Source organism: Octopus sinensis, linkage group LG22 (assembly GCF_006345805.1).
Source record: "Octopus sinensis linkage group LG22, ASM634580v1, whole genome shotgun sequence".
In the NCBI taxonomy this organism is placed as follows: domain Eukaryota; kingdom Metazoa; phylum Mollusca; class Cephalopoda; order Octopoda; family Octopodidae; genus Octopus; species Octopus sinensis.
In genome coordinates this window covers 23,318,054-23,332,064 of record NC_043018.1, presented here as the reverse complement: position 1 = coordinate 23,332,064, position 14,011 = coordinate 23,318,054, and the positions used below count along the sequence as shown (strand labels likewise).

The window sequence follows — 14,011 nt, the reverse complement described above, 5'->3', positions numbered from 1 at the left end:
TGGAGGCGCAATGGCCCAGTGGTTAGGGCAGTGGACTCGCGGTCGTAGGATCGCGGTTTTGATTCCCATACTGGGTGTTGTGAGTGTTTATTGAGTGAAAACACCTTAAAAGCTCCACGAGGCTCTGCAGGGGGTGGTGATCCCTGCTGTACTCTTTCACCACTCTTTCTTCTATTGGCCTGCTCGCTTAGCCAGCAGGTTGGCATCATTCGAAGGCTAAAACAATGCAAACGCATTGTGACCAGCGATGTGTAACAACATCTGATGGTCTGGTCGGTCACATGATCACGTGATATATATATATATGACCGTGTCATTAGCAGAAAGTGGCTTTGTATCCGCACGATTCCATACTTGATCCAAGCGCAAAATTGCAAGGAGGCAGTTCGTCTTAGAACTTGTCTCTTAATTTAGGCTTCAAACGACCATTACCATTACATTGCACATGGGACTTGGTAGACATGCATGTGTGTGTGTGTGTGTGTGTGTGTGTGTGTGAGGATATTTACCAATTGCTTATTAATGTTTTTTACTTCTTTGTCGGGTGAGTTTTTGTCAGTGATTTGGTTCTGCTTCTGGATAATTGCCTGAAGTAGAAGGAAACAAGAATATATTTACTGGAGGCATGGCAAAAACCATTCATACGGCAGCAGTTCAGGAGTTCTTTCTTAGGAAGGAGGAGGAGGAGGAGGCGGAAGAGGAGGAGGAAGAGAAGGAGGAAGATTTTTATGTATGCATGCGCGTGTGTGAGTGCATGTTAGTTTCTATGTATGATTGTGTATATATATGTGTGCATAGGTGTAGGTGTGTGTATATGTGTGTTTGGATCAATGTATGCTTGTATATATATATATATATATATGTGTGTGTGTGTGTGTGTGTTTTTTGTATCTTGTATGTATGTATGATTGTACATATATGTATTGTGCGTGTGTGTATGATTGTATGTGTTAGCTTCTATGTATGATTGTGTATATATGTGTGCATAGGTGTAGGTGTGTGCGTGTGTATATATATATATATATATATGTTTGGATCTATGTTTGTATATATGTGTGTGTTTGCCTGTATGTAGGTATGATTACATATATGTATTGTGTGTGTATGTGCATGCTTCCATGTATGTATGATTGCGTGTGTGTTTGCATGTAGGTATGTTTGTAGATGTGTGTGTGGTGTGTGCTTGCATGTATGTATGTATGATTGTATATATGTGTGTGTTTGCATGTAGGCATGCTTGTGTGCGTTTGCGTGCGTGTGTGTGTGTGTGCGCATGCACGTGCATAGTTATTTGGTAATGTAATTTGGTTCTGACCTTTGTTGCTTAAGGTTTGGTCACACAGCATGCAACATTGGAAACGGTGCTTTTTATTAAAGCCCTGGACTAAGCAATGACTTGGGAATGAAATTTCACAGAAAATGTGCAGAAGGCCATCGTACATATACATACATGTATGTGCATATGAGAGAGGAGAGAGAGAGACAGTGAAAGGCAGAATATCCACATGCATCAGCAAAAATGGTGTTGATTATTTGCATCTTCTGTGAATAATATATCCTTATATAACTTAGCAGTTTCACATATTTCGATTCATAAAGACTAATGGAATGAAAAATACTGCACTTGAAACTCAAGGCTTGATGACAAAAACAGAATCCAGCTGTGGAACAGTGCTTCAATAAGACTTAATATATATGTGGCTGTTCGTCAGCCTCCTCCGGCACCTGTGCCGGTGGCACGTAAAAAGCTCTCACTACACTCAGAGAGTAGTTGGCATTAGGAAGGGCATCCAGCTGTAGAAACACTGCCATATCAGACTGGAGCCTGGTGCAGCCTCCTGGTTTCCCAGACTTCGGTTGAACCGTCCATCCCATGCTAGCATGGAAAATGGATGTTAAACGATGATGATGATGATATATATATAGCAAATGAAGGACAGAAGATGGAATATACAAGAATTATTATTTATCATGACAATTGTTTCAACACATCTAGCATCGATTCCTCTCGGGTGGGACACCCAACAAATGGTTCAGGAGCATCCGGTGGTGCAGATGTATCTCGTCGGGTGATAAATAAATACAACTCGTTAAAACGACTTTTCCGCAATATTACTTTCCATTTATATATATATATATATATAAAGAGAGAGAGAGAGAGAGAGAGAGAGATAAGGTAATTGTTTATATATCAAAAAATGTATATAAGTCAAAACAAATTGTTGTCTTTTTTGGTTGTTTAAGTAATTGTTTATATTATATCATATTATATTATATTCATAGTATATTATGTTATGATATAAATAAATTATTGGATTGTCAATTGTATTTATTTCATTGTGTGTGTGTAACAATATCTAATATCTAATAGAAAAGGCGGCGTGCTGGCAGACTCGTTAGCGCGGTATTTCGTCTGTCGTTACGATCTGAGCTCAAATTCGTCTGTCGTTACGATCTGAGTTCAAATTCTGCTGAGGTCGACTTTACCTTTCATCCTTTCGGGGTCAATAAATAAAGTACCAGTTTCGCACTTGGGGTCGATGTAATCGACTTAATCCCTTTGTCTGTCCTTGTTTGTCCCCTCTATGTTTAGCCCCTTGTGGGCAATAAAGAAATAAATATCTAATAGTCTGATTGATACAGTGATATATGTGTTAGAGAAACAAAGCTATCTAGAGAAGGATGGTATATAAGCTAAAAGATCCCTTGGGCATATGTATATTTAAAGAAATACTGGGGTATACTCTATATTTACATATATACATAGGCGCAGGAGTGGCTGTGTGGTAAGTAGCTTGCTAACCAACCACATGGTTCCGGGTTCAGTCCCACTGCGTGGCATCTTGGGTAAGTGTCTTCTACTATAGCCTCGGGCCGATCAAAGCCTTGTGAGTGGATTTGGTAGACGGAAACTGAAAGAAGCCTGTCGTATATATGTATATATATATATATATATATATGTATGTGTGTGTTTATGTTTGTGTGTCTGTGTTTGTCCCCCTAGCATTGCCCGACAACCGATGCTGGTCTGTTTATGTCCCCGTCACTTAGCGGTTCGGCAAAAGAGACCGATAGAATAAGTACTGGGCTTACAAAGAATAAGTCCCAGGGTCGATTTGTTCGACTAAAGGCGGTGCTCCAGCATGGCCGCAGTCAAATGACTGAAACAAGTAAAAGAGTAAAAGAGTATACAAGCACACACACACACACACACACACACATATATATATATAGACATATACACATATGTAAATACAATGAACGATAAAGGGGACAAGACAACAAAGGAGAAGCAAAGCCTGGCTAATTATTAGCAGAACACTCTAATAGAAAGAGGCATTGTTGCAATGCTTGGGATATTAGTCTTTCATCAGAAGACAGAAACAGGGGATGAGTGAGAAAGGAAAATAGTCAATGAGACCACAAAAAAAAAAAGGAAAGATAAGTAACAAGTTGAAGGCTAGAAATTAGGTGGGAATGCCGTTCTAGAAGGAGTAGTTAAGAAAAGGAAATGGGAATGAATGTGGGTGTATAGGTGCCAGTATAAGAGTGGTGTATTTTATGTTACACATATCAGCTTAATAATGACAAAGTTAGTTCATCAAATTCTTCATAATTTTCAAAATTAATTTAAACAAATGTAGTGTATTTAAATAGAAATGAGATAACAAAAAAGCTAACACTTTCAGGTGTAATTCGAGGAAGATTTAGCTAATATTTTTAGCAGTATTAGAGACCAGGTAGAGGCTTGCTCCACATTATCTCTGATTGTTGTGAATCTAATTAAACGTACCGTTTACTTCATTACTGGCACATAGCATCAGTGTGTAGTATAAATATTTAATTAGCTAATATGAATTAAGATGAAGATTTAATTATATATTAGGAGTGAGAAAGTGAAAAGAGAGAAGCCTACTGACCTGGATGGCAACATTCTGTCTGCTTGACTGTTTGTCAACATTACAATGACCAATATCACCTGAGGACAGAGGAACAGGTGTATAATAATGTACATGAATAAACTCATATATATATATATATATGTATGTATATATACACACAAACACACACACAGCACAGAAACATACTACTAGTTTCAATACCCACACATACTACAGTTGTGACACACACACATACACATACACATAATAGTACATAGGGGACGCACTCACACACATAATAGTATATAGGGGACGCACTCACATACACAAATTACTAGTTAGGACAGACACAGAAACACTAACAATTATGACACATACACACACTATCATTTAGGACACACCAACACTCACATATACACACCTGTTGGGACACACACACACATATATACACTATCAGTCAGGGCACATACCTGTTAGGACACATGCACACACATGCAGTACCATTTACAACACATACACACACTACTATTTACATCACCCCCACATGCACACACACACACACACACATACGCGCGCAGTACCATTTACAACACATACACACACTACTATTTACATCACCCCCACATGCACACACACACACACACGCGCGCAGTACCATTTACAACACATACACACACTACTATTTACATCACCCCCACATGCACACACATACACACACACATGCAGTACCATTTACAACACATACACACACTACTATTTACATCATACACACACTACTATTTACATCACACACACACACACACACACACACAACATGCTTGAACCTGCTAAAAGTCCAGCTGACCTGACATACCTTTGTTTTCTTTGCCATCAGCGGTGTTGATGTACAATGTCCTGTACTGTGTCACTGGTTGCTGACCTCCAGGGAACTGAAAGTGTAGTCGGCCAGACTTGTTCACTTGCATTGATAAGAGCCGCAGACTTCACGAGAAAGAAAGAAAAAGACCATGGAAAAGTTGAGAAGGGATGAAAGTGGAGAGAGAGAGAGAGAGAGAGAGAGAGAGAGAGAGAGAGGTACATACACAGAGAAAGAAATACCGTCAAGAAATATAAAAAAAGAAATACACACCTGATACCATCACCTGGCTGTCAGGAATAATTTTAGTTGTGCCCAGTTTGTTACAATTATTCACACCAGATTCCCTGTGTGAGGTTAACTCATCCTCATCATCATTTTAATGTCCCCTTTTCCATCTTTGTATGGTTTAGACGGAGTTTATTGAGGCAGGGTTTCTACAGCTGGATGCCCTTCCTAATGCCAACCACTCCGAGAGTGTAGTGGGTGTTTTTTTACATGCCACCGGCATGGGATCCAGTCAGGCGGGACTGGCATTAACCATGTTTGGATGGTGCTTTTTTTATGTGCCACTGGCACAGGGGCCGGGGGCTGGCATTGACCACTTTCGGATGGGGCTTTTTACGTGCCACCAGCACGGGGAGCTAGTCAGGCGACACTGGCAATGACGCACACATGAATGGTGCTTATTACATGCCACCAGCACAGGTGCCGGTCAGGTGGCACTGGCACTGGTCGCAACTACACTTTCCATTTTGATTTCAATCTTGATTTGATTTTATAACTATTTTGCCATGCAAAATCTAAGGCCTTGTGCCTCTGCTAGAAATGATATCATTGCACAACAGCAGAATCACGAGGGCTTCAGACAAAATAGCCTTCAATCAATATTTAGTTCTGACCTCAAGGCAGCAAACTGGCAGAATCATTAGCTCACAGGGCAAAATGCTTAGTGCCATTTCGTCTATCTTCACATTCTGAGTTCAAATTCCACTGAGGTCTGCTTTACCTTCCATCCTTTCGGGGTCGATAAAATAAGTACCAGTCGAATACTGGGGGTTGATATAATCGACTTACCCCTCCCTCAAAGTTGCAGGCCTGGTGCGAAAATTTGAAATCGATATTTCTTCTGACTCTTTAACCTTTCAGTATTTAAACTATCCATATCTGACCTAAATATTCCACCAGTTTTATGTTCAAACTGGCCAGATTTGGCTGTTCACACCTTCCCTACAATGCCATTCTAAAAGTAAACAATAACATTATTAAAATCTCAAAGGTATGAGAAAATGCTTGATTAATTCAAAACAACCATCATCATCATCAGCCTTTAACGTCCATTTTCCATGCTGGCATGGGTTGGATGGTTTGACCATAACTGGTAAGCAGGAGAGCTGCACCAGGTTCCAATCTGATTTGGCTTGATCTCTAAGGCTGGATGCCTTTCATACCACCAACCACTTTACAGAGCATGTTGGATACATTTAACGTGGCCCCAGCATGAGAGCTTTTACATGGCACCGGCACAAGGCTCTTGCAGGCCAGACCTCTTCATCAGAGGGCGTGGCATTAACGCTTCTGTTGTGGAAGATGAGGTCGTCTTGAGTACAATGTGAATTAATAAGCATTACATTTGAAAGAATAAGCCAGTGGTTTTCAACCAGGGTTCCGCCAGTACAGTCCAGGGGTTCCGCAAGAAGTTACAAAATTGCTAAAATCGGCAGTAATTTTTAATTCTCCTGTGCAGATATGTGTACATAAAACTATTAAATTATTGCACGGGGGTTCCTCAAGCCAGTGGAATGTTTCCTTGGGGTTCCGCTCCAGCAAAATGTTTGAAAAGCACTGGAATAAGCTGAATGCTAAAGGGTTAACTGTACACACAGACCAGGGTTAGACGTGTTAAAAACAGATCCATTTGTTTTCTGTTGGAATAAGAAGACCCAACCTACAAGAGAGAGAAAGAGAGAGAAAAAAACAAGATTTCAACTTACTCTGAACATTTCTCAACAATCCATTTGCCATGATTAATCAAGCGTAAAGCTCGGAGTTGTATTTCTATCTCGGTCGGAACAGTTTCGGCATCAAAGCTGTAATTACTGCACAGAGAAAACAGAGAGAGACAAATGGCAGGGTTCGTAAATACAATGGTCTTCCGGATACCCGGATACTCTGTGTGTGTGTGTATATACATATATATATATATATATATATACACACACATATATACACACACACACATATATATATACACACACACACATGTATATAAAATACAAAATAGGACAAGAACGCAAAACATCAGGATAAATAGGTGATACAAAAAGGGACAACAAAACATCCAGATAGATGATACAAAAAAACAAGGGTGTGTGTTCTGCGTGTAGGGTGTACTGGTGGTGGTCATGGTATATGGTTACAGTAGTGAGTAGTGTGTGTTGGCTGTATTGGTGGTAGTGTAGTGAGTGGTGACTGAAGTAATTGTAATGGTGGTAGTGGTGGTAGCAGTGTGGTGGAAGCTGGTCCTTCCTTTACTGAACCGTTATCTGTTACCTGCAATCAGTAGGTAAGAGCAGGTAAACAAAAATGGAGGATGAAGAGAAGGTAAAAAAAACTGAAGAGTGAGAAAACACTCACCTGTGTGCTTTTTCAATTGGTTGAAAGCACCTTAGATCATAATCTTCAGGTAAGGGGACATCAAAATCTGAAAAAAGAGAGAAAATATGAAGTGAAACTGGGAAAAGTTAAATAACCAAGCATGATGGTTCAGCAGGAAAGGAAGACAGAGTGAAAGAAAAGGATTAATAGGGTCAAAAAAAAAAATGTGGGGGTGAAGAAAGGAAGAGGGACTCAACAGACCTTAACCTTTTTGTGGCCATATTTCTGTTGAAATACATGGCCTTTACTTCAGTTAATTTATTTCTTTATTGCCCACAGGGAGCTAAACAGAGGGGACAAACATGGACAGACAATGGGATTAAGTTGATTGCATCGACCCCAGTGCGTGACTGGTATTTATTTAATCGAGCCCGAAAGGGTGAAGAGCAAAGTCGACCCTGGCGGAATTTGAACTCAGAACGTACAGCAGACGAAATACCTATTTCTTTACTACCCACAAGGAGCTAAACACAGAGGGGACAAACAAGGACAGACAAACGGATTAAGTCGATTACATCGACTCCAGTGCATAACTGGTACTTAATTTATCGACCCTGAAAGAATGAAAGGCAAAGTTGACCTTGGCGGAATTTGAACTCAGAACATAACGGCAGACAAAATACCGCTGAGCATTTCGCCCAGCATGCTAACGTTTCTGCCAGCTTGCTGCCCTTTACTTTAGTTAATTATTAAGCTAATGAAGAATTTGTCGAAAGACCTTAGTCATTTTTAACCATTTAGCATTCAGGTTACTTTGTCAAATGTAATCCTTATTCATTCACATTTTTTACAAATTAATCATTCAGTATCTTGTTGCTTCAAGATTTTAAAGATGTGATTGTTTATCTTTAGACCGATATTGTAGGGTAGGTGTGAGAAGCAGGATCTGACCAGTTTGAACATAAAAAAAAGGTGGAATATATTTGACTGGATATAATATAATATAATATAATGAAATTATTGTATACAGTGCTCAGGAGCACCACAACTTGTCAGAAAGTGCATATAAAGTATAATGCAGTAATGTACAAATGTCTGGAAAGCGAACAATGTATGAGTCAGATACATGCTTGTGTGTGTATGGAGGGGAGAAAATCAAGTGTAGTGTTGGCGAATCTCAGGAAGCATGGAAGTTTTGAAGGATGCAGTGCTCCGACAACTAACAACTGATGCCGGCAGTTTGTTCCATGCTTCAGCAACTCTCAGCGTGAAAAAATGTTTCCTGAAGTCATGGGAGCTGTGCTGTTTTCTTACTTTGTAAATATGTCCACGGGTGTTAGATGGGTGGAGTTTGAAAAGGTGCTCAGAGTTATTGTTTGTACGATGGCTGATAATTTTATGGGTGTCTGCCGGCCAATTTAAATGCCAATGAGTTAAGCTGGTTTTTGGAACATAAATTAATATGAAATTTTGATGGAAGATTTTAATTTTGATCACTTTAAAACAAAGTTTGTATGACAGAACCAGAGCCAGTCTCAGACAGGTTGGTATCAGAACAGTTAAATGACGTTCAAAATAACTTACATTGTGAGAGGTCAAGACATTCTCCGTTCACTGGTTGTTCTTGTACCATGTTCAGCAATTTAGACAAATTTGACCAGACACTGGACAGAAGAGAAAATAAAGAGTTACAGAAGGTAAAATAGGAAAACAAAAATTTTCTTTCAACAACAGATTTTTGGACAATAAATGATTCTTTGTAATTTTGGCACAAGGCCAGCAATTTTAGGGGAGGTGGATGTCAGTCGATTACTTTGACCCCAGTATTTCGATGGTACTTATTGGACCCTGAAAGGATGAAAGGCAAAGTCAACCTCAGTGGAACTTGAACTCAAAATGTAAAGACAGAAAAAAATGTTGCTTAATCATGGCCCAGCATGCTACCAACTCTGCTGGTTCACCTTCATGATGATGATGATGATGATGATAGGGGGGGTGCAAACTAAGTGTGAATGTACCATAGCCATATACAGCCTTGATGGAATTTAATAGTTTCATTTATAATAGTACCATTACGGTTTTTAGAGCTGACTGCAATACACTCTCTGAATTCTGACCCAACTTAGTTAAGGTCCCAAAATCCCGAGTTCTGACCCTGCTACAAGTCATTCCTTCTGCCATGGGCAACTTTCACAAGTGGTAGACCATAGCAGTTTCCCGTGCACCCATGCATTATTCATTTAGATTACAGTGCTGTCATCAACTCTCTTGGCCGACTTCATTATTATTTAACGTCGACTTTTTTATGCTCACATGGGTCAGGAGGAATTTGTTAAGGTGACTTTCCTTCAGCTGGATGACTTTCCTGTCACCAACCTTCACCTGTTTCCAAGAAAAAGTAGTATTTTTTTTCTCTTGGCCAGACATATTTTTCATGGAAGACTGGAAATGAACAACCTCGCTTGTTTGATGGTAATGCTCATTTATAGCCATCACAGCATAATGTCAAGACAAGGGTACATACATGTTGGGCTTCTTTCAAGTTCCACCTGCCAAATCCACACAATGGTTTAGCCAATGGAACTATAAGTAGAAGACACTTGCCTAAGGTGTTGCATGCACACACACACACACACACGTTGGGTTCCTTTCAGATTCTGCCTACAAAATCCACACAACGCTTTGCCCATGGGAGGTATAAGCAGAAGACACTTACCCAAGGTGCTGCACAATGGGACAATGAGACCACTTGGTTGTGAAGCAAGTTTCTTAACCACACAGCCACTCCTGACTTGTACATTAGAGTTCAACCAAATGAAGAGCACATTAGACAATTATTTATTTCTTTATTGCCCACAGGGGGCTAAACACCGAGGGAACAAACAAGGACAAAGGGATTTTGTCGATTACATCGATCCCAGTACGCAACGTACTTTATTTATCGACCCCGAAAGGATGAAAGGTAAAGTCAATCTCGGCGGAATTTGAACTCAGAACGTAAAGACAGACGAAATACCACTAAGCATTTTGCCCGGCATGCTAATGATTCTGCCAGCTCATTCAATGTTTTGGATAATGGATATAATGCAGCTTTGATTCTGGGCTGCAAACCATCAATCCATTTATTGCCTATGTGGATTCCTTGATTCAGCTAGCTGTAGTTGGTGTTGGGAAGAACTGGCACTAGGAAAGGCATTGATCTGTAGAAACCATGCCACAACTGACAATTGGCGTCTGGACAGTCCCAGCTGGCCAGCTCCAGTCAAACTGTCCAACCCATGGAAAATGGATGTTAAACAATGACAATGATGATGAGATTGTACAATGTAATATTTGAACTATATCAAACAGAGCACATACATATATAATTTTGATGAGCAGACCCCTTGCTAAGATTATGAAGTACTGTTGTAATAGCAAGTACAAGCAGGGTACCCAACCACTAGTAGGGTACCCAACCACTAATAGGGTACCCAACTACTTCACTCAAAATAATAGTGCTACAAATAGACTGATCTATCAGGTTTGAGTAGTAAAATTATCGGACAAGAAGCATACCCTCAAGTCTTCTATAATAATAATAATAATAATGAAATTATTGTATACAGTGCTCAGGTGCACCACAACTTGTCAGAAAGTGCATATAAAGTACATGCAGTAATGTAGAAATGTCTGGAAAGTGAACATGCTTGTGTGTGTATGGAGGGGAGAAAATCAAGTGTAGTGTTGGCGAATCTCAGGAAGCATGGAAGTTTTGAAGGATGCAGTGCTCCGACAACTAACAACCGATGCCGGCAGTTTGTTCCACGATTCAGCAACTCTCAGCGTGAAAAAATGTTTCCTGAAGTCATGGGAGCTGTGCTGTTTTCTTACTTTGTAAATATGTCCACGGGTGTTAGATGGGTGGAGTTTGAAGAGGTGCTCAGAGTTATTGTTTGTGCGATGGTTGATAACTTTATGGGTGTCTGCCAAGTCAGCTGCCACACCCATGAGAACTTCTGCAAGAAATAATTTGATGAGAGGGACCAGATTTTTACTTTAACTCACCTTGAAGATTTCAGGAAATTATTACTGAAATAAACTGGATCTGACCACAACCAGTCCAAAAGTATCTTGATAGCAGGTAAAGTGAAAAAATCTCGAAGTTTCTGTTCTTGCTTGGGAGTATAATGTAGCAATATGTCCAGAAGTAAAACTGAGAGAGGAAAAGAAAAAAGAAAAAAAAAAACACAGAACAATATAAATACATTTTTTAAAAATGGTTCCACACTCTCTTTTTCTCTTTACTTATATATGTATGTGCAATAATATATATGAGTCTATGTGTGTATACACACAGACAAATATATATATATCTGCTATACATTTTACAGAATATTCTATAGCAGTGCTTTTTAAACTTTTTGCTGGAGCGGAACCCCAAGAAAACATTTCACTGGCTCGAGGAACCCTGTGCAATAATTTAATTGTCCTATGCACACATATCTGCACAGGAGAATTAAAAATTACTGTCGATATTAGCATTTTTGTAACTTCTTGCGGAACCCATGGACTGTACTGGCGGAACCCTTGTTGAAAACCACTGTTCTATAGGGAGAAGAGAGGACTTTGCTCTAATAAGTAAATATGTATGCATGTGTGTGTGGGGGGGGGGTGCATGCATATAAGCACACATTTATATATATATTCAAATGTGTGTATATTTTGTTTATTTTATATTTATACTTACATTTATTATAACTTAACATTTGTATTTTATAATCTCTGATGAAGCCTAGAGATATATACAAGTACCTCATGTTCATCTACCTATTACCTCAATCCACTTGAGTAATAAAGGTAGAATGAAGAATTTTTATCTATTGGCTGAAACAGCTGTAAGTTATTTTACCAATTTTTATTCATGTTTTTTATAATAATTACTGGTATCCTTATATATTACTATATTTTATATCTTATATGTAAAGAATAATATGTTATATGTATGCATGTTATTGCTATTTCCAGCAAAAATTGGTACCTTGTTATGCCACTATTTCCTATTTATATATTAGAAAGAGATAATATTTATCCCCACTTAAATGTGGATGCTGTGTTAGAACAAACTATACTGTGGTTGTTACCATGAGGGAAACCTCTTTTATTGGCTTTTTGATGCAAAATATACTCCTACTGCAAGCAGGGAGATAACTCCTTGGTTTTGTCTATCTCTAGCGGTCGAGCATCAATCACTCATAAGACCAAGGAAGATCAAAATCACGTGATCTGATAGTCCCAGTGGTGGAGATGGTGGGGGATTTATCTTCCCATCAGCAGGAGAGTCTCTCTCATGGTAAACACTGCAGGATAGTTTGGTCTATCAGAACATTCATATTTAAGTAGGGATAAATATTACTTATCTATATCAATACAGCTTCTGTTGATAATGTATACCATATACCTAATTTATGTGTGTATGTATGTGTGTATATATATATTATATACATTATATATTATATACTTTAGGTATATATATTTATATTATATACATTATATATTATATACTTTAGGTATATATATTTATATTATATACATTATATATTATATACCTTAGGTATATATATTTATATTATATACATTATATATTATATACCTTAGGTATATATATTTATATTATATACATTATATATTATATACCTTAGGTATATATATTTATATTATATACATTATATATTATATACATTATATATATATACCTTAGGTATATATATATTTATATATTATATACCTTAGGTATATATATTTATATTATATACATTATATACCTTAGGTATATATATTTATATTATATACGTTATATATTATATACCTTAGGTATATATATTTATATTATATACATTATATATTATATACATTAGGTATATATATTTATATTATATACATTATATACCTTAGGTATATATATTTATATTATATACATTATATATTATATACCTTAGGTATATATATATTTATATTATATCTCTTATTATAAAAGGCAGATTTTATCTGCCTCCCTTTGTATCTTATAGAAATCTACAATATAGGATTTCTTCAATTACAATTTACCTAGCATTTTTATGAGTAGAATGCATCGGGTCATGCCAGGTCCAGTTTTTAAAATTTCAACCCCAATTAAGCAAAATTTAGAGAAAACTCACATTGTGGTGTATAAGTCAAATGCTTCTCTTAGTGTGGCCTACACCACACGCACACACACAGTGTGCAACGAATAAAGTGAAAGTAATTCACTTTTTGTAGTGAGTGACTCTTTCACTCTGCCACTTCCTCTTTACACACATAGACACGCAAATATATAAATAAAATTGTAAGCTAACGTGTGTGTGAGGGTGCGTGTGTGTGTGTGTGTGTGTGTGCGTGTGCGTGAGTGAGTGTGTGACAGGAAAGTTTCTTAGGACGAATATAAGACCTATATCCAAGTAGCAGAAAGATCGCCCAAAAGTGTATATAGATATTTAAATGTATTTATATATTTATCTATACACAGATGTATGTATAGTGTGTGTGTATATATTTCCATAGAGGTAACCTTTCACTCCATACAAAGTTTTTTAGGACGAATATAAGATCTAAAGTATATACAAGTAGCAGAAAGATCGCCCAAAAGTGTATATAGATATTTAAATGTATTTATATA

The 14,011-nt window shown here is 37.8% G+C and overlaps 1 protein-coding gene across 3 annotated transcripts in view; it reads right to left on the bottom strand.

Moving 5' to 3' along the window:
- The window catches only part of LOC115223211 (protein SMG7), a 174,891-nt gene that overhangs the window by 17,392 nt on the left and 143,488 nt on the right, over positions 1 to 14,011 (bottom strand). For 2 of the 3 annotated variants that reach the window (XM_029793685.2, XM_029793684.2), the window contains exons 12-18: positions 11,383 to 11,530; positions 8,920 to 8,999; positions 7,375 to 7,441; positions 6,732 to 6,836; positions 4,735 to 4,862; positions 3,921 to 3,979; positions 510 to 587 (exon numbers count right to left, since the gene is read on the bottom strand). In XM_029793685.2, the coding sequence (XP_029649545.1) occupies positions 510 to 587; positions 3,921 to 3,979; positions 4,735 to 4,862; positions 6,732 to 6,836; positions 7,375 to 7,441; positions 8,920 to 8,999; positions 11,383 to 11,530 (665 nt within the window). The remainder of the gene's footprint in view (positions 1 to 509; positions 588 to 3,920; positions 3,980 to 4,734; positions 4,863 to 6,731; positions 6,837 to 7,374; positions 7,442 to 8,919; positions 9,000 to 11,382; positions 11,531 to 14,011) is intronic. The other variant, XM_029793686.2, reaches the window with a different exon arrangement.